The 20,328-nt window shown below is 47.1% G+C and overlaps 1 protein-coding gene across 2 annotated transcripts in view; it reads left to right on the top strand.

The window, feature by feature from the left end:
* PTPDC1 (protein tyrosine phosphatase domain containing 1) overlaps positions 1 to 20,328 on the top strand; it is a 370,176-nt gene that overhangs the window by 255,091 nt on the left and 94,757 nt on the right. For both annotated transcript variants that reach the window (XM_086939169.1, XM_086939170.1), the window contains one exon: positions 13,641 to 13,778. In XM_086939169.1, the coding sequence (XP_086795295.1) occupies positions 13,641 to 13,778 (138 nt within the window). The remainder of the gene's footprint in view (positions 1 to 13,640; positions 13,779 to 20,328) is intronic.

Raw genomic sequence — 20,328 nt, 5'->3', positions numbered from 1 at the left:
ATGAGCGAGAACTGGCTGAAATTGAATGGGGATATTGCTGTTTGGAGCTGAAAGCTCCATCTGGACTAACCGTTGATGGTCAGAAACAGGTGGAATTCTCCCGCTCTGGTAGTTGCTGCTAAAAATCTGGGTGTGATTTTTGATAACACCTTGTCATTCGACACCCAGATTAATAGAACAGTTAGTTTTTGCTTCTGGATGATCGGTATTCTGAAGAAAATATTATCTTTTCTTCCAAAGGAGCTGAGGGTGTCAGTGGTCATTGCACTAATCACCTTTTGCTTAGCCTACGGTAACACCCTTCATCTAAATGCCAACCAATATTCCTTAAATAAGCTCCAAATCATCCAGAATGCTGCCGCACGCCTGGTTCTGGGTATACCCAAATTTGCCTCGGTTAGGGAAGGACTGAGATCTCATCATTGGCTGCAAGTAAAGAAGCAAGTGCACAGTAAAGCACGCTGCTTGACTCACAAAGGTCTCCACTCTCAGGGCTCGAGTTACCTCAGGACAACCCTGATTTGGTATGTCTCTTAAGAGATCGCTGCACTCTTTGGTCAGTATATGGTAATGTACAACAATACAAAAAGGTTTGAGTGTCAGTAAAGAATGAGCGCACTGCTAGAATTCAACGCGCATAAGTACAAATAACAATCATAGATTGGTGGTGCAACTGGGTGAGTGGAGAAACCTTCCAAAACCAGTCAATAGTCTAACCAGAAAACCAGCTAGACCCTAAGCAATTAGAAAAATACCCTATGCACACACATTCAAAAGTACAGGCAATAGTAATGTCATTGGAAAAGAACATGAATCCAAAGGGTAAGGTAGCACAGTGATGACGGAGTCTGGTATAGACTGAAATCCTCAGTTCTTTATTGTCTTGACATGAAATATTAAATGCACATCAGTTGCGCAGCCAGTGACAAAATCACTCAATCATAGTGACAAGTTCTTGCATTAGGTAAGACTCAAGTGAAGGAGGTGAGTAACCGTGATAAACTCGTGTTTCATAGAAGACCTTAATTAATCCAAAAATAACCGACAAGGATTAACAACCGTTTGGTGTAAGTGAAGAGTGGAGAAAAGACCAAAACGTGCTGCTAGGAAATGATACGGTGAATCAATCCCTTAAAAGAGATGCTACAAAAGATAGTGAGGATAGGAATATAAGATAATGTGTGAAAGAAAGGAAACAGTGATGAAAGCTACTACCAAAAAAATATAACCAAAACCTATGGAAAAGTAAGAGACATACCTTGAACGCTACTGTGTATGTAAAGGAGGTATATGGTAATGGTTCCTCGGTGTGCGAAAATTAGGTGGTTGAACATGCCTTTACTGTGGCAGCTGTCAAACTCTGGAACTCCCTTCTGGCGCATATCCTGAGCCTTAGTTCGCACCTGTTCCGCAAGCAGATGAAAACTTGGCTTTTTGCAGATGAATCCCTCTTCAGGGAGGAATGAGGGGGGTTTTAGCTGTTGCTGAGCTGCGTTCTTCTCAGTTCTCCCTCCTGTATAGCGCTTTGACGCCTTGATTGGTGTAATGCGCAGTATAAATGCTACAAATACAAATGTCACATTGGAACACCGACTTCAAGAATTTAATGTAAAATAAATGATGCAACTGGGCACCCAAAGTACATACATAATGAAAGCCAACTTTTAAAGTTGGTATACATTTTAAAAAAAGCACACTTTGAACAAGGTTTGTTAGTGAAAAGAAAAGAACAATTTTTAGACGGATGTGAACAATGTGCACATGCTTTGTTGCAGTCTGTTTTGTGCCGTGACACAAAGTGAAGAGAGACAGTGGGTAAAGTGTGCTGACCCATTAATTCATGCTGTGTGATCTGGTGGGCGGAACTAAATTCAGAATTGCAATTAAAAAGACTAATGGATGAAGTCAGATGACAAAACACCCTACTATGGGTATTATGACTGATTGTTTGGGAAAAACTATAGTCTTGCGAGACAGCTGCAGCTGTCGCAACGGTTCGACCTAAAAAGAGATTGAAGATGAGTATTGTAGAGTATTACTACATGACATTGAAATGCTTCAGAGAATTGAGAGAAAACAATCCTTTTTGCATGGTTACAGTGCTTTGAAAAATCCATGTGAAACGAAATGTTGACAGATATTCGGGATTGCTGCATATTGGTAAAGACTGATTATTTCATAAAAAATTGGCATCACATTCTACGCAACCTTCCAATATAGGTTATTTCATATAGTTCACCCCTGAGATGTTGGATGAGGATCTATGCAAGATATCCATCAGTTTCATTGTATTCAACTATAGCATGATCTAAGTTTGTATCCAACTCTTGTGCAAACCATTTAAGATGGCTGTGATGTCGCAAAATTTACCATCAGTTGTTGATTAGACACCACAGATTGTCTCAGTAGGGCCATTGACACCTGTGTGGCCATCAGATGGCATACTTTGATGAAATCCACAGGCTTCTCATGTGACGTCCAGTCCACTTTGATGGACATTCCCTTTGATGGCTCTCGCCTGTTTAGACAGAAGAAGCAGACTAGACCCTTAAGCGCTTTAAAGATAGTAAAGCCCCAGGAGGCTCTTCAGGTCTTTCTGTTCTACCACATCAGCAGCACCGCCAGTTTTGTCTCCTCTGTAGCCACAGTAAAGGCTTTCCATAATACTGTAAAGAATTTAGGCCAGTACAGGACACCCATCAGCCCTTCATGGGCCAGGCCATGGCACCCATAGAGTTTTTTTTTTTTGTAAATCTGTTTATCACACAGAAAAGCAATCCAATCATTACATACATTGAATTATCTCTCACATATATGCAAAGTGTTCGGTGGTAAAGCCGGGAGTGTGGCACAGTGCAGTGGGATTGCAAACTGACCGATTGACTCATAACAATAATACATTTTTGCTTTTTGAGAAAACAAGAAAGTAAAAGATAAACCATAATAGAAAGAAAGAAAAAGCGGTCACGCATGTACACACAATGATGGAGGACAATAAAGCTGCGAGCTGTATCGAGCAGATCAGCCAGCACAAAATATTCGTATAGAGCATGGCACATATCAAATGGAGCAACATGACTATTAGTCCCAGATCCAGCATTTGTCAAATGCCACATAGATGATGTCGGAATCTCCTAGTGTGAAAGGCAACAGTCAATGCGGCCATAGATTGTACACCCAATATGGCCGGAGCAGACAGCCACGTGGCCCAGTAGTGTCAGTCAGGCATGCCCTAGTGCCAAATATTGCCAGAAGTAGTTATCAGGTGCCTTTGTGACACCGCTTACCCCACCCCAGCAGGGACAAAGGAATTAATGGATTGGGATTGCGTCTCTTGGGCTACTTTTGCGATATATTTCCGATATGGTCCCCAGATGTCAAGCGTCCGGGAGGCTGTAGGAACCGTCTCAGAGCATTCAACGCTGTGTACATTGCAGTATGCCATGCTACGAAGCCAAGTGCGAACAGTAGGAGCTCGCCTAGCACACAAGAGCAGCGCCACTTCTCTCTTAGCTAAAAGGAAGCCAATGGATGCCAACTTCCGTATCGGGGTGGGAATTCGGCGACATAGCCGAGCAGCGCAATTTCAGGAGTGGACCGTAGGACCATTTCAAGCATCTCACCCAAAACCCGATGCACCTGAAGCCAGTAGGTGTGCAGTTTCGGGCAAGTCCATGAAAGATGGGCAAAGTCAGCATGTGGGCCGCGGCATTTAGGGCAAGTGTGTGGTATGTTTTGATCAATTATATGGGCGAGTGTTGGAGTGTGGTATGCCCTCCTTAGGAATTTGAAATGTTTAAGTTTGTGTCTGGCGTTAATGGACACATCTCTCGTGGTGTCACAGCACGCTGCCCACTGGTCGTCCGTGATTGGAATACCCAGGTCGCTCTCCCAGTCAGCGCGCACCTTTAAGTCTAGTGAGGGAATTGAGGCTAGACAAAGTTTGTATAGCTTAGACACTACATGCGCCCCAGTCTGGTGTTGTATTATGAATGTGAGCGCGGTGGTGTCATCAGGAGGAAGTGGGAATGTGGGAAATTCGGCTCTAAGCATCGAGCGAAGTCTAGTCAGTGTGAATGAGTCCATGAAGGTCCTGTCTGTGAAGCGGGGATCCTCAGTGAGAGAAAAGGCATGTCCGTCCGGGAAAAGGTCACCTACAGTGTGTAGTTCGTATTTGGAGAGTACCACCGAATCACCTGTGATGGGGAGCCAGTGGGGATTGGGCAACGGCAATGCAGGCGAGTATAACTTCTCGATCAGTAAGAGGCGTCGAAGTTTGTCCCAGGCCCAGCAAGTAGTGGACAAAGGCTGTGTGTCCTGCGGGTCCCGGGGAAGACCTTTAGGAAGGACGGAGGAGAGGGCCACAGGGAGCACCAAGTCAGCCTCTGGTCGCAAGTGGGGTATCCTTGCATCCGGGTGAAACCAATGGTACGCATAAGCGCACTGCGCCACCAGATAGTACAAAAAAATGTCTGGCACTCCGAAGTTGCCTCGTTCGTAAGGGAGTGTTAGTGTTCGCCAGGCCACGCATGGGTTCTTGCCTCCCCATATCAGGCGCAGAAGGGAGGAGCGGAGTTGGGAGAAAAAAATCTTGGTGAGGGGAATTGGAAGATTGTTAAATAGATACAAAAACCTGGGAAGTACAATCATTTTAATGATGGCAATCCGTCCAGCCATAGACAGCGGGAGGCGTACCCAGCGCTCCGTATTGCCTTCTAAAAAATCAAGGGCGCGACCGTAGTTCAGTCGGACAATGGAAACAGTGTCGAGGAGAACGTGTATTCCTAAATATTTCACGGAATCCGTGCACCATTCCAATGGGAACGAGCAGGTCCACTGTACGGTGGAGGGGGTGAGCGGGAAAATTACTGACTTATGCCAATTCATTTTAAGGCCTGAGTAGTCGCCGAATCGGGAAAGCTCCATCAATAGTGGTTCAAGGTTGGACTGGGGAGTGCGAACATACAGAACTGTGTCGTCGGTATATAGCGAGATCAGCAGGGGGCCGGTGCGAAACTGGAGACCACGGTGTAGATGTTTCTCCTGGAAATGCCGCACCAGGGGGTCCAACGCTATGATGAACAGGAGCGGGGATAGGGGACAGCCCTGCCGGGTGCCACGTGAGAGTGCGAAGTTTTCAGTGATAGTGCCGTTTAGTCGTATGCGGGCGGTGGGAGCCGAGTACAGCAACTCAACCGTCGCAACAAACATAGCAGGCATCCCCATTCTCCTCATAATAGACAGAAAAATGGGCCACTCCAGGGCGTTGAACGCTTTCTCCGCGTCCAGGAACACTGCTGCAGCCGGTGTGGAGGGGTCTATCCTGTGTAAGACTGAAAATAGTGTCCGAAGGTTTAAAGAAGTGGATCGGTGAGGTACGAATCCGGACTGAGCCGGTGAAATTAAAGTTGACTTTGGCCAGAATTTTGTAATCGAGGTTCAAGAGGGGCAGGGGTCTATATGAGCTGCACAACGAGGGGTCACGGCCCTGTTTGGGAAGTAGAACAATGACCGCTTCTCTGAGGGTGGGTGGAAGAATGCCCGACTCCAATGCTTCTGCGTACACTTCGACCAGTTTAGGCACTAGTTCCTCTTTGTACTCTTTATAGAAGTCAGCCGTGTAGCCGTCAAGGCCAGGAGCAGAAGAGCTGCGCAAGGAATCGATCGCCTCATTTATGAAATCCGGCGTAATGGGCATGGCTAAAAACTCCTGCATGTTTTTTTCCAAGTATTCCATGGCAATTTCATTCAAGTAGGAACCCGGATGACAGTGCTCCCCCGTGAGTGTTGAAGTGTAGAGAGTCTTGTAATATGACAGGAAGGTGTTGGAAATCTCTGGAGTAGAGTGTTGTTGTGTACCCTGATCGTCAAGTACCTCCGTGATGTAAGCAGCTTGGTGTGGTGGGCGAAGCACTTGCGCTAATAATCTGCCTGGCCTATCCCCCTCACCGTATTGCTGCACTGTGTAGTATTTGCCCATGAACTTCACCTCTCTGTCCGCTGCATCCCTAAATTCTAAAAGCAATTCCAGGCGTTTAGCCTCATGGTCTGCCGAAGGATTCTCAAGGACCTCTTTCTCCAATTTAAGGATATCCGCCTCAATGCTGGTCAGGGTGGAGCGAATTTCCCGCAAGGAACCCACGCTTTTAGTGATGCAAACCCCACGTAATGTGGCCTTGAAGCCCTCCCACAGTGTGGACCAGGAGGTAACAGAGCCAGTATTAATGTCAAAGTAGTCGTCGATAACAGTCCGTATGTCCTCCTTGAAAGTCGGGTCTAATAGAGCCCTGCCAGGGAATCGCCACTGTCTTTTGTAAACTCCCAATCTGGGGATCTCTAGGGTCAAAACAGGGGAGTGGTCTGAAAGGGTGCGAGGCAACGTGGAAAGGCCTACAACCCAACCTGCGACACCCGGGGACAGGAGCCAATAATCAATTTGAGTGCTGGTGTTATGAAAGCCCGAGTGATGCGTATAGGCTGGAGTGTGGTGGTGCAATCTAGTCTCTATGTCCACTAAAGAGAAATGGGAACAAATTTCCGCCAACACAGCACGTGACCTTGGTTTGCAGTCAGGAGAGGGGGAGGTGCTGTCCCTGTCGGGATTCATCAATATGTTGAAATCCCCACCCAGAACCAACAAGTCAATGTCAGAGTGAAGCAGTGTCAACTGTAAATCCTGAAAAAAGCAGGGTTATCCATATTCGGACCGTACACACCCACCAATGCAATCCTGTACCCGAACAGCACTCCCATAACAAGTGCATATCTGCCCTCCCCATCCGTTTTGCTGCCAGTCATTACAAACGGGACTCGCTTGTGTACAAGGATCGCAGTGCCTCTAGCAAACCTACTATAGCAGGAAAATACTCTGTGTGACCCCCACCCTCTAGCCACCGATGCCACGTCCTGCTGTACCAAATGAGTTTCCTGCAGAAAGAGGACGTCCACCCCATGTCGCGCCGCATAGGCCAGCACTTGTTTGCGTTTCCTTGCGGTGTTCAAGCCCCGGACATTCCAAGACATCAAAGTTAGTTTGGAGGGACCAGTCTGTAGACCTATCCTGGCCATACTTCCATTGTCGATATACTCTGTAGCAAGTGTGCAAGTGACTGAATGCTCAAACGATACTCGCAGCTAGTTTTGTACCTACATGACCAGTAAAATAAAACAAACCCCACCCGCCTCCCATCCTCCCAGTACCCCACGAGAGGCAATCCCTGGACCATCGCTGAACAATAATGCAAAATAACAAAGGTGATAACCATTCAAAGAAACAATAAAACTGCAAATAAAGAAAGGATAAACCCCCAGAAAATAGCAACAACACGGCCCGCGCCATTGGGGGCGGCAACGCCACTCCATATGGGCAACCGAACAGGTGGCCACCGAACCGGAGACCTAGTCAATTAACGTTGGTAAATCCACATCAAGACTACAGTAGTTCGACGAGGGTGCAAATAGAGACAATGCAGAGTGGTCAGCCCTGGCCAGTTTCAGCAAATAGGTCTGCGCTGGACTGTGTGTCGTTTCGGGGTGGAGAGTTGGGAGGAGAACCGGTAGCTGCCGCTGAGCCCTGCTTCTTGAAGTTGTGGCAGAAATCTTGGGCCTCAGCTGGAGAGTCAAAAATGCGAAATCTACCGTTCACATCCACCTTCAATCTAGCTGGGTACAGCATACCGTATTTCAGGCCTAAGTTTCGGAGGGCGGATTTAACTCTGTTATATTTGCGACGTGCCTCCTGTACCATTAATGTGAAGTCTGGGAAGAAGGATAGCTTGCTGCCCTGCCACTGTATTTCTCCAGCCTCTCGTGCCGCGCGCAGCACAGCGTCGCGGTCTCGAAAGTTCATGATCCTGGCGATAATGGGTCTTGGTAGTTGGCCAGGTTTAAGTTTAGGCCCCAGAGACCTATGTGCACGCTCAACAACAAAGCCTGTTGTAAAGGTGTCTCTGCCAAACAGCTCGATCAACAGTGTTTCGACAAAAACGTCGAATCGACCTGTGGCTGTTGTTTCTGCCACGCCGAGGATGCAAATGGTATTGCGCCTACTGTGCGCTTCCAAATCTTTGTTTTTAATGGCCAGGTCTTTCAGAATTTTTTCGACCCGCTCCAGTCGCTTAAGTGATTTCAATGCGCCATCTTCGATGTCTGATATTCGCGATTCAGCCACATCGAGCCTTCTGTCATGGGCCTGCACCTTTGTACCCATTTCCTCCAGTTTCTGCTCCAGGCTGTCGAAGCGGGTGTCGAGCGCTTTAAAGCCTGCGCGCATTTCACCCATCATGGTGGCGACCATAGCCGCCGCATCTCCCAAGTCCGTAGCGCTGGAGGCCCCGGCCGCCGAACCAGGCGGAGGGTCCGTGGAGAGAAGGGGAGTCTTGTCGAAGCTGAGCTTCCTCTGGTTGGGGTCTCTCTTCCCCATCGCCGCGGTCGCCCGCAGGGCGAAGCTGTGCCGGGAGTGGTGCCGTGGGTGTTTCGGCAAAATGGGGGAGCGGCAAAGCAGCACCAAGCGCCAGAAATTGTCAGCGTCGTCCACCAACAGTAGAGGTTCAGCGACCAGGCAGCGTCGGGCCAGGTGAGTGAGGGCCGGGGTAGACACTGCAGGCCCAGGGCCCGATGTACGGTTCGATGCGTAGATTGCACCCTCAGGATGTGGTGGGGTGGGGAGAGGCCCTCTCCCGTCGAGTAGAGCAGGAGGAATGGAGGGGTCCGATAGTCCCACGAGTGTTTACAAGGCGGGGCCGCCGAGAATCGCGTAGCAGCGCCCCACGGTCGCCCGACCCCCGAGCACGTACACCCCCGTCGCCTCACCGTGAGTGTCCCCGCCCACCGCCCAGCATCCGGCCCAGGCCCAAAAATCGAGGCCCTGGTCCCGGCACCCCGCAGGCCAAGGGGCCACGAACGTATCGGGAACCAGGAGCCCCCACCCGGGAGCCCGAACCGGACGGGAGGCACGCGAGAACAACCGCAGCCGACGACTGAGGGGGCGAAGGCCCAGCGACCAGGCCCCGCGCGGCACTCACCAGCAATCCGGCGCAGTGAGAGAAGATGGCGCCGAGGTCCGAAGGCCCCGATTCTCCTCCGCCGTACACTATCCTCAGGCCGTCTCCGCGTTCTCCAAAGTCACCCAGATGGTCAGGGCGACATCAGTGTTCGGATCCGTACAGATGTGGGGAGCTGGAATGTCGGCTTACATCTCGGCCGCCGCCGTCAGGAGCCCGCGTGTAGGAGCTTCACGGAAAGGCAGCCATTCCGATCGCCGCCGTGGCCCCGCCCCCTCGGCACCCATAGAGTTCGTAGATACCTTGAGCAGCATACAGCCCAGCCTCCCAAGGATGACACAAACTAGTTTAAGAGTTGCGCCTCGCTCATTCCAGCGGAAGTGATGAGGGTGTGGTTTAAAGGCAGTGGAGCATTTTGAAGGCCACTGTTACAAATATATTATTTAAGCATGCTGTGGTAGCGCTCTGTCTTTTACAGACAGCACATTTTAAATTGAAATTGCAAAAAATTCCACTGACGTGCAGTTTTACTGATAAAACTATGAGCATACAAACGATAATGTGTGGAAATTGGGCTTCAGAAAATATTTATAATTTGCACACCACCTAGTAAGGTGATTTGATTTATTTTGTCCAATTAAAAGTATTGTTTTCATCACACTTCAGAAGTACAAAATAATGTGCTTCGTTTTTCTAAATGCTGATATACATTAAAAGATTTGTGCAGTTCCTTTACAGATAGAGGATTTTGTGGAACGAACTAAGTTTGCCGTCACAAAAATAAAAGCAAACCCAACTCTCCATTTAAAAAGAATAAACAGCAATTTGTCAGACAGTTGACATGTCTCTGAATGCACAGCAAATGTGACAAGATGAAAACAAATAAGTAAAGGCATCTTTATTGCCCATTCACCTTTTGAACCCTACCCTGATTGTTTTGGAGGTGCTACAGCAGCTCCTGCACCCCTCCTTCCAGCACCGATGATGACCCAGGCCAGAAAGCATGGAAATGGCATACATAAGCACACATGCAGAATTCATGGCATTGTCACACATTAAGGTCGGACAATGCAAACTTAGTCTGCTGTGCCTGTGCTGCCCTCTATCCTCGTGACTGGACACTGGAGAAAGATCCACACAGTCTCCTTCCCGTCTGTCTGTCAGTGTACAGGAGCCCGTAGAAAGGTGAAGCCAATAGTAAAGGACAGAGCTGGACTGAAACTCGAGGTCACTCTGTCTCAGAAGAACCCAGGGAGCCCTGTGCACGTTTGCAAGCAAGGGGCAGCCAAAGAGGGTTTACATACCCCTTCCCTTCCTCTGCCAGAGGCGGGACTAGCAGTGCGAGTCTGGACAAATGGCCTTTGAAGTGGCCCATGGATAGACAAACTCTGGTCCCCCACCCCCAGACACTGAAAGGATCACTAATGTAAACCCTGATACCCATACAGCACTGAGTTGACCCCCTGCTATTATATACAGCTGCCAGGCCCTTTGCTATCGGTAATACGGGCCCGGGGCATTTGCATATTACTGCTTTCCTGATGCTCTGTTCCTACATGATCGCTATAGCTAAAAGGGATTTGGCTTTTACGTCCTGTCACATGTCTTGTTATAATGTACACTAATTGATACGTATTCATCTTTGGCTGACCCATGAAATAATGTGGACCAATTTCTCTACATGCAATGAATGACTTAGCAAATAAATGCTTAAAGTCCATATGAATTGAGTTTATGGTCTTTACTCTGTTAAGTTGTTTTAACAGCATATGATAGTGACGGCTAGGATAACTTTTTTCTTGTCCTGTTCCTACATGATGCCACGTGAGAAGAGGGCGGAGGGAGGGGATTTAAGGAGGTGACAGCGAGGGTAGGGCAGGTCAACTACCACCAGTTTTGTCAAATATGTAGCACTTTCGCACTGCCAAACTGAATGAGGCCCTGTGTGAGAAGGGGTGTTTGGTATTAATATATATTTTTTGAAAACAATGCAGGCTTCGGCACGTGTGAAGCATATGCGTGCTGTGCTGCTTGCACTGGCCGGGAGGGAGAAGAGAAGGCTGGTAGCATGGGATTGGTACAGACTGTCAGAGAGGCCTTCTGATTTTGTTAATGGGGCCGATGTTACTAAAAATCGTCCCCCAGTAACAAAACCAGCCCCCACCCTTCCAGACTCCTGGGCAATCCCCCCATGCCTGGCATCACCTGTCCAGCCCTGAATAGTGGTGCCTTTTTGCTTTCTTAATGGTTGTAGCATGTTTTGCGTATTTGCAAGCAGGTTTTATTCAGTGTGCTTTTTGATTTTTTTACATTGATGTTCTATTGCATCCAGCTGGGACTTAGTCCTCTTTATCTTCCATAAACCATTGTATCTAAATGCCACAAATAAGAACGTGATGGATACAATGCCATACCAGGTCCCTCTCTGATCCACAAAACAAATTTCTAGACCGATTTCAGTCTTTGGGCCTCTTCAGTCAGGTGCAGCATCGTTCCAATGGCACAGTAAGCATGGGACCCACTGCTACGTATACCTATCGCACTATGGGTGCCAACTGCAACAAACAATAAGGTGATAGATAGAATGCTTAAATTAATCTCTGCCACTGGTTATCTCTTGAGCCGCATACCAGTCTATCATTTTTTTCCACTATGCCACCTCAGATTAGACCTAGCCACATGCAAATCAGCCTTGGTCCTCCTCCAAAAGGAACAGGCCAGCCCAAGCTTCTATATCGGATTTACTTTGGTGGATATATATGTCCACCAAAGTAAATCAGGAGACCAAGGGCTGAACAGTGTGCCGATCCTGGCTCGGCTCCGTTAGCCCAAACAATCCCCTTAACAAAGAGATTACGAGGACACTCCGAGATGCTTTGTATATTTATTATCGCAATGTTTGCCTCGTACCAACGCGTTTCAGCTTTTGCCTTGTTCACGGTATGGTGATCGGGCTGCCATGCTTGTGTACATAGACATTCTCAGGGAAATTAACAAAGGACTACATTACAAGAGCAATGCAAGAGTTGCATATATTTCAACCTAGTGTTGCAACTAGTGCATTTGGGGTAGGCTAGCTTACCGTCCCAGTCTCTATCGGGAAAGTCATGACCTGGTACATCTTCCCATCTGTTCCTAAGAGTCACCAATGGTTTTAGTCCCTTGTCATTAAATGCCCTGTACAACCATGTAACCTACGCCGTGCTGTGCCAAGGGGGAGTAGTAACTTCAGCACTGGATGTTGTGGGGGCTCTTCCCTTCCTAGGCCCGATAAGCTTGTGTACGACCTCTCCAGTGCCTCATCGATGAGAAACTGGCCACTGTGCAGTGCATGATGTTCACATAACTCCTCCATCGGGATAAGGGTACCCATTTCAAACCAATCCGCTACCATCATCGCGAGGCGATCCAGACCTGAAGCTGTGCCACCATAAACTTAAACAACCCTTACATTTGAAAAAGTGTGAATGTATTTGGAAACCAATACATGTTGTATAATGAGCAGCAAATATATATATAAATACCAGCAGAAATGGCACAATTTGCAATATTTACTTGGTGCAATATCAGAAATATGTTGTTTGAATCCACAGTATAATTCGATAAATGTCTGCATTGTGTTAGAATCTTATTTTAGGTGTGTAGTAGGTAATTTCGGTGTGATTTCTTATGATTTGATATATCAGTTGTATTCAGGGAAGAAGTATGACTGCGCTTAATGATTATGGGACTTCTCTGACGACTGCATGTTAAAACTGAAATTGCTGGGCTTAATTCTTATGTAAGCAATGGGAGATTATTAAAATGCTTTTGTACTGCATATCAGATTTGAAGCTCGCCTTTACTATAATTTGCCCAAGATATTTCCAGGGGACACATATGTTGTAATCAGGGCCTAAAGACGGGGTCGCTGCCTGGCCCCTTTTCTGGAGAAGCATGCTGTTATATCTCCCGGACGTAGCACTCTGCTACTTTTCCACTGCAAGTGTTTCTGAGGCAATATGTCCGCAAATCCATGCAAAGAGATCCATACACTTGGCAATGTTGCAGACAAGTGTCCTGGTCTAATCTTAGACACTGTGTCAATACGGAATCTTCAATGCTAATGATCAATCGATACATTTGACCCCATTTTAGCCAGCGACCATTATGCTCCCGCATATTCTGTGCCAACACATTACAAAGCATTGCTCGGTGTTCCCCCAAGCAGGCCTAGGTTTTGCATATCTGAACACACATTTTTGTTCTTGATGAGAAAACTCACCAGGGAAAGGGTTAAAAGCACACTAACTATGCCTGTCCTGTTTTTTAAATATCACACTGATATTTTAGTGTGCCACAGCTAGCTAGGTAACATCTTATGTAAAGGTGTACTGTGAGGGGATTCCAGCTGTGCTTTTGCATCAGATATGTTCACTGGGAATCAATTTGAAGAAAATGGAAATGAGCACAGCATGCGCACTTCAGTGCATAAGGACACATTTTCCAGGTCATGCATGATTAATGAGTGTAAACGTGATACTTCTCAAAGATGCTCACAAATTATTTATAATTTTGCTTATGAATACAAATCTCTGTTTTAATTATACGTGCCTTATTCTTGGGTTAGGAAGAGAGCTAATGTTTTTTACTTTTCAGTTTACTTTTATAACTTTGGATGGAAGGATTATGGCGTTGCTTCTCTCACTACTATACTTGACATGGTGAAGGTGATGGCGTTTGCACTGCAAGAAGGAAAAGTAGCTATTCATTGCCATGCTGGACTTGGCCGAACAGGTACATTTCTAATAAAAAGTTGATTGTATTTTCAATAAATACATGCAAAATTACAAAGAAACCTTTAAACATGTCTTCACAGTTTCAGCAAAGACCCAGTTATGAGAGTATTCGCAGGATACAATCACTAAGAAAATTGTTGTTCTTCTAGTGTAGCCCTGGAACTCATGCAGTAGTCCAGTAGGGGACAACCTTGTAGATCGAAGGCAGACATCCGCTTAGAGCATTTCTAATCGCAAACATTTTCTCAAGGGCCAAAATGTTTGGTTGGTGATGTGACCAAGGGCCGCATTAATGCCAGTAGGTTGGCGGTCAAGGGGACATAAGGCGGTAAGGTGGGTGTAGGGAAAGCAAAGCATGTACATCTAGTGGCTGAATTCTGCAATGGTGACTCCATCACATTATCGAATTGTGTGATGCTATGCAATTGTTTTATTTCATTCTTCCTCGTTTTACTTCATTATCACATACAAAAGGATCTCCAAATTCATGACTTCAGGAAGTGCACTGTACAAAACCTTCTCTGTTGTTTGATTTAATAAACTATAAACTTGTGTCTGTAGAATAGTAATTCCGGCCACCCAAAGGGTTCACATCAAAACTGACTTCCCTCTTAGTTTACTATTGGCATTGCAGTCTGAGAGGGGGGAGCATAAATGTTTCAAAGTTCATGTTGGAAAACTATCACTTAAAAAACTTCCCAATGCACTGATATAATTGAGTAATTGAGCTCTAAAGAGATTCTGTCATATTTTTACACATATACTGCAATATGTCTTTCAAAATGAAGAAGTTCGTAAAGTTAAGCAGTGCAGGACACCCTAGTTACTTCCTTTCTTTAACTTCAGTTAACCTTTAAAAAAATTCTTGCACGTTTCTATAACATCTTTTTAATATTGGTGGTAAGTTGAGTAAACTGCAGCCCAGTGCTGCTGTTGACCAGGCAGCTGCATGTAAAGGTCAGGAGGGTCGCATGCGGCTGTCAGGCCATACTTCGAGTATCAGTGGCTTAGAGGAAGCTGTACCTCCAGACCATTAATCTGCACTGCCAGGCGGGTGTGCCGGCCCCACTGTTGTTACTGATGGTGGCAGTCCACCAACTTGGATCATTCTGACAAAGTTTTCCTTTTACTATACTCCCCTAGCCTCATAGCCGTGAAAAAAGTGGGAGGATCAGGTGCCTACTGTTTGTGATTACTTTCAAATAATCCTATTACTCCAAGTCCTACTCATCCTCATCACAGCCATTACTCATTAGGTAGTCTCAACTTGAGACAGGAAGAAACCTAAGAACATTATAAGTTCCACCTGCCATGTAATTTAGCATCCTTCCTGATAAATCCACACCTTCTCTAGGCCAGCCAGCTATTCATAGTGCGTATGACAAGAATGAGAAGAATAATGTAGATTGCTTTTAAGTATCCAGGACACTACTGCATATCCTTTATCCTCACTGCGTTCTGTGCCTTGGAAATTTGCTGATTCCTTGTCCGTCCTGCTGGGCTGGTTGCTGTGCTCATCTTCAGTCGTCAGTCACTGCTAGCGGTACCCGCTTTGCAGGTCCCGCGTCGCTGAGGAGGAATTCACCGTCGCTTCAGGGGTGATCAGGGGCAGGGCAGGGCTGCGAGCGTGTGTGCGGGGACTCCATCTCCCAGGAGTCCCTGCTTGGCCGATTGGATCCACCTGGCCCGCTCTCGCTGCTAGCCCCGCCCCCTGCACACAGGGCCATGAGAACCTTTACTCTGCTGTTGACCGGCGGGATTCTCACTGCGTTCTGTGCCTTGGAAGTTTGCTGATTCCTTGTCCGTCCTGCTGGGCTGGTTGCTGTGCTCATCTTCAGTCACTGCTAGTGGTACCCGCTTCGCGGGTCCCGCGTCGCTGAGGAGGAATTCACCATCGCTTCAGGGGTGATCAGGGGCAGGGCAGGGCTGCGAGCGTGTGTGCGGGGACTCCATCTCCCAGGAGTCCCTGCTTGGCCGATTGGATCCACCTGGCCCGCTCTCCATGCTAGCCCCGCCCCCTGTATTGACCACACTCTATAAGAACCAGCCCACTATCCGCGACGCGGAAGTGCGCCGGGAGAAGCCCGGGACAAGGGCGGGACCGTCTGTGGCCGTCAGGAGCCGAAGAAGGCTGGGCTGGGCCCACTCTCTGACATTGTGTCTTTCGCTTTATTGTCATAATCTGTTCCTGTGTTTAGAGATTTCTGTTTTTTTGGCTTACATAGTACTATCTCTCTTATAGTATACTGTTTGCTAAGTATGCCTTCCCCTCCAAATATCACTGCCCAAAGCTCCCCCCAGCCCGAGGCGGGGTCAACTATTTTGGGTCCTTTAGATAAATACTTTAGTCGGGCAACCCAAGATATTGATAAAGAGATCGCTTTGGCAGAGAAACGCGCCGAGCGTAGGCTATCTATTGAACTCCTTAAAATTTCCTTGGAGAAACGTCCACCTCTGGGTTTCCCGGCACTGGTCCCTCCTTTATCATCCCTAACCCTGCCAGCTGTATTAGAAACGCCTTATGCTTCTTCCCAGTCATCCGGCCTATCAGCTGACTCCTTTGTGGCAGATGATAGGACCATTCTGGTCCCTACCTCGCCTACTATACCAACTGATTTATCCACTGGTGAGGTAAACACTGTCCAATCGAGTGCGTCACCTCCCGTGATTATTAATAAACCGTGTACCAAAAGGAAAAGAAGTGCTGCCCCGAAGAAATGCTATCTTCCCAAACATCCCAAAAAAATAAGGAAAATTGGAATAGGCTTGCGTCCCCCTTGCGAGCCTATCGGGGCTGGCTCCGACAGAGTCAAGATTGCTAAGGACGTAGTTACTCCAGCTAGTCCTGTATCTAACCTTAGTGACCCTCCAGCGATGGGATTGGCCGAGACCTTACCTTCTGCTCAACCCCTGCTCCTCGAGTTGGAGAGGCTGATGAGGTCTCTCCTGACTCCCATCGAGGAACGAGTCAAAAGACTAGCTGATCGATTAGACCATTTCGAGCAGGCTACTCTAGATAACTTCTTTTCCACTAAATCCTTAATTAAGTCCCATTTTAGGACGGGGGAAAGTAACAATCTTCCAAACCCAAGTGGGCAGGTTAACAGTGTGTCTGCCGCTGAGCCTCCTCCCCCTGTAGTTACTATTACAAATAGGCCTCGACCAACGGGACAAATCCCCAAGACTAATTTACATATATCGGACCAACCAAGTAGCAATACTCTTAAACATAAAAAGCAACACGATACTGTAGCTAAGGGTACCAAAGATAGGTCCAAAACTGGCAATCCTGTATTGAATAGTTCCCAACCCCCCCCCCCCAAGTAATCCAACATCCCGTCCTGTTGTTTCTGCCCCTAGTCTGCCTGATACACTCCCTATGAGGGCACCTCGTAGGATACCTCCTATGAATCTCCCCCCAGATTCTTACCCTTTCGTAGCTATCCTTACCAACGTACCGCCTTCGCAGGCTGGGCAAAGAGAATATTTCCAGATGCTAAAAAACAAGGCAATGCACTGGTTAAAGACAAACTTTATCCTCATACCAGTCACTACTCCCAAACGGTAGCAGAGCCAGAACTGGCCCTTGACCAAGAAGAAAGACGCCAAGAAGACACTAATACTGCGATACCCAGTAATTTTATTAGTGACACAAGCAAAATTTAGGCCAGGTTGAAACTGGGTATTCGCTGTCTAAAAGACTCCAATGCTCTGAAGATGGTAATGGTGTATGATAATTTGACGAGAAACCCAAATTCCCGTTCACAAATCGAACTAAGGAACTCCCTGACCCTCTGCTAAAGAGGCAGCCTGACTCCAAGTGATCTTACTCTGAATTTCCTCAGGAAGAGGATTCCCAGCCAAATAAAAGGAGGGTGCAATTGCTGAGCGAATTCCACAACTGATAGTTACAGCGGTACCCTTGCCACCCTTGAGGCCACTCCAAAATCAACAAACAGAGGGTCAAATATGCAAATTACCTCTAACAATTCACACAAACCAGAATGACCTATGTCACATCCTGGGAATGTAACAAGTCTTCCTCTGGAGAATAAAGGGACAGGACAAATACAGGCAAAACAAATCCTTTATCCCTATGAGTCAAAGTAACAGCTTCAAGAAGGAAATCAGGATCAGCTTGTAACACCCGCCCCCCCTCCCCATTATCAATAATTTTTAGAAAAGGAAGTCTACACAACACAGACCTATCTATGCCAATACGATGAGCTGAGGTATTTGCCACCAAAAAGGCACCTTTAAGGAATTTAAGATCCACCAAATAAAGTGATTCAAAGGGAGCAACCTGCAGCAAACAAAGAACTAGTGGTAAAACCTTAGGACATGTGAAAGGACAAATTGTGGGCTAGGACAGTGCAGAGCACCCCAGAAGGCAAAAGTCCAGTTGCTCATCCCTACTAAGACTGTCCTAGGTCTCACTGAAAGTCCATGTGGACCTGCAAAGACCATGTTGCTGGGCAGCTATGCGCTTTACAAGTCTGCGGCAGTTATTTTTCCGCTGTGCGGCTTTTTTCCAAAAGCCGCGTTGAATGACGAGCTCAGCTCGTCATCCGCACACGACCACCGTGGCTGATGATGAGCTGAGCTCGTCATCAGCAGCGAAGGGGTTAACATACAAAGTAGATATTGAAGAGTTCATCCCATAGCCCTTCCATCTTAGAAACTGCAAAACTGAAGGTAACCTACACATCACAGGAGAGGGAGGACAATTCCCACACCACTGCTAAAAGGCTCACCAATTGTGACAGTAGTGCTTTAAGGAGTAAGAGCATTTGATATTTCTGAATGGCTCCAGTAAGGTGTGTCAGAAGTTCTAATTTTGCAACCAAGTCCTCTGAATAGCCTTAAGAGCAGAGGAAGGTGTCCCACCATCAGACAACCTCGAAATAGAAGCGATAAGGGTTCCAGGAAAGACACCATTGTGGTCTCAGAGTGTAACAAGAGTTCAATACAACCCAGGAAGAGGGCTCTAAACTACAGAAGTGCTGGTGAGTCCAAATGTTTACCCCCCCACATACGCTAGAGGAACCCTAATTTGGGTTAAAGCTGTAGCTCCTTATTTAGCGAATACAGTTATAATACACCCCGAGGCAGATTCATTATACTGGAGGGTTAGCCAAATGGTGACCCATTAGTCATAGGTAGCATCTTTGCAGTAGTGGCTGGCAGGGAACGGCAGTGGAGGGGAGAGGTGGTGGGGGGGAAGAAGAAAAAAAACACTTTCCTTTTCGCCCGGCTGCTGCCTCTCCTCAGTCTTACTGAGTTTCCTTCTTCCTGCAGTCCCGGCAGTAGGAAGCTTCTGGGCTCCCCTGAGCCAATCACAATGCTGCAATGCAGCCTTGTGATTTGTCTGAGCGCCGTTGTTTGGTGCTCAGATAGGGACAGGGAGGCTTTGCATGTTCCTCACCAGGCTGTGTAATGCAGCCCGGTGGGGAACATGCAAAGTGCGCAGGACTGTTGGTCGACCCAAGAGGGCCACCCAAACAGTCATGTGCACTTAGGGAGTGTGCAAACCACTCCTCCACTGTGCCATCAGCTCCGCCCCAGAGCTTCGAAAAATAAAATGATAATAACAGCGGTATTATCATTTTATTTTTGCTGCTCTGCTCCTCCACCTTAGCGGAGCAGCCGCCCCTGCATCTTTGCCCCACAAAAAAGCAGTAAGCCTTCTTTTGTCAATTATCTGCCCGTCTGGCAACTTGAGTGCATATTCTGTGGCTACTTAGGGGGGGGGGGGGGAGGGGGTGAAGGTGCAACTTCTAATAGTGTCCTTGACATGACTCTAGGCAGATTCCAGTTCCTTCTTCCATATGGATAGACTGTTCAAAATGGGAAGATGTTGTCTGAGTGACTCTGTCACTGGGTATTAACAGTTCTCTGGTGGCTCCACAACCCTGCTCTCCTTTTATTTCCCTTTCCTTTGCACAACCTATACTTACTCCTCAATAGGCTAGTTTGCTCTACGATGCTCTGCCCATAAATCTCCTCTACATATTATCTGGGCCGGTACATATCCAATCATCCTTCATAAATACTCCTTGTGGACTAGGGCACCTCCCTGTCAATTCCCACTTGGCACCTTCAGATCTAGCTGCTCAAAGATCCAGTTCTGTAAGATGCCCTGCATACCATATCAGAGATTCACTTCAAAATCATTGACAAAATGGCTACCTAAATGACGATGGAGTGGGAAGCGCTGAAGTAAGTAGTGGGGTGGGGTGGGGGGGGGGTAGGTACTGCATATAAACAGTAGTGGGCAGGGTAAAACACTATAAGGAAATCTGGCTGGATTAGAAAAGGCCTATATCTAAAACGAGCGGCAGCTGGTGTCCGATCAGTTGACCAGGAAATCCCGGGTGAAACTTCACAAAGATGAAGCAACGCTAATCGAGAAACTCTATTGCATTGGTCATGCTGTATATACAGCCTTTTCCTACTATGAAGGTAAAAACTAAGACCATTTATTAGCTTGGATATTAAATACTGAAACGAAACCCTTACCGATAAAAATGCTCCAATATGAGAGTGGG

Source organism: Lissotriton vulgaris, chromosome 9 (genome assembly GCF_964263255.1).
Source record: "Lissotriton vulgaris chromosome 9, aLisVul1.2, whole genome shotgun sequence".
Lineage (NCBI taxonomy): Eukaryota > Metazoa > Chordata > Amphibia > Caudata > Salamandridae > Lissotriton > Lissotriton vulgaris.
The sequence above is the reverse complement of the archived record's forward strand: the minus strand, read 5'-3'. Positions and strand labels throughout refer to the sequence as shown.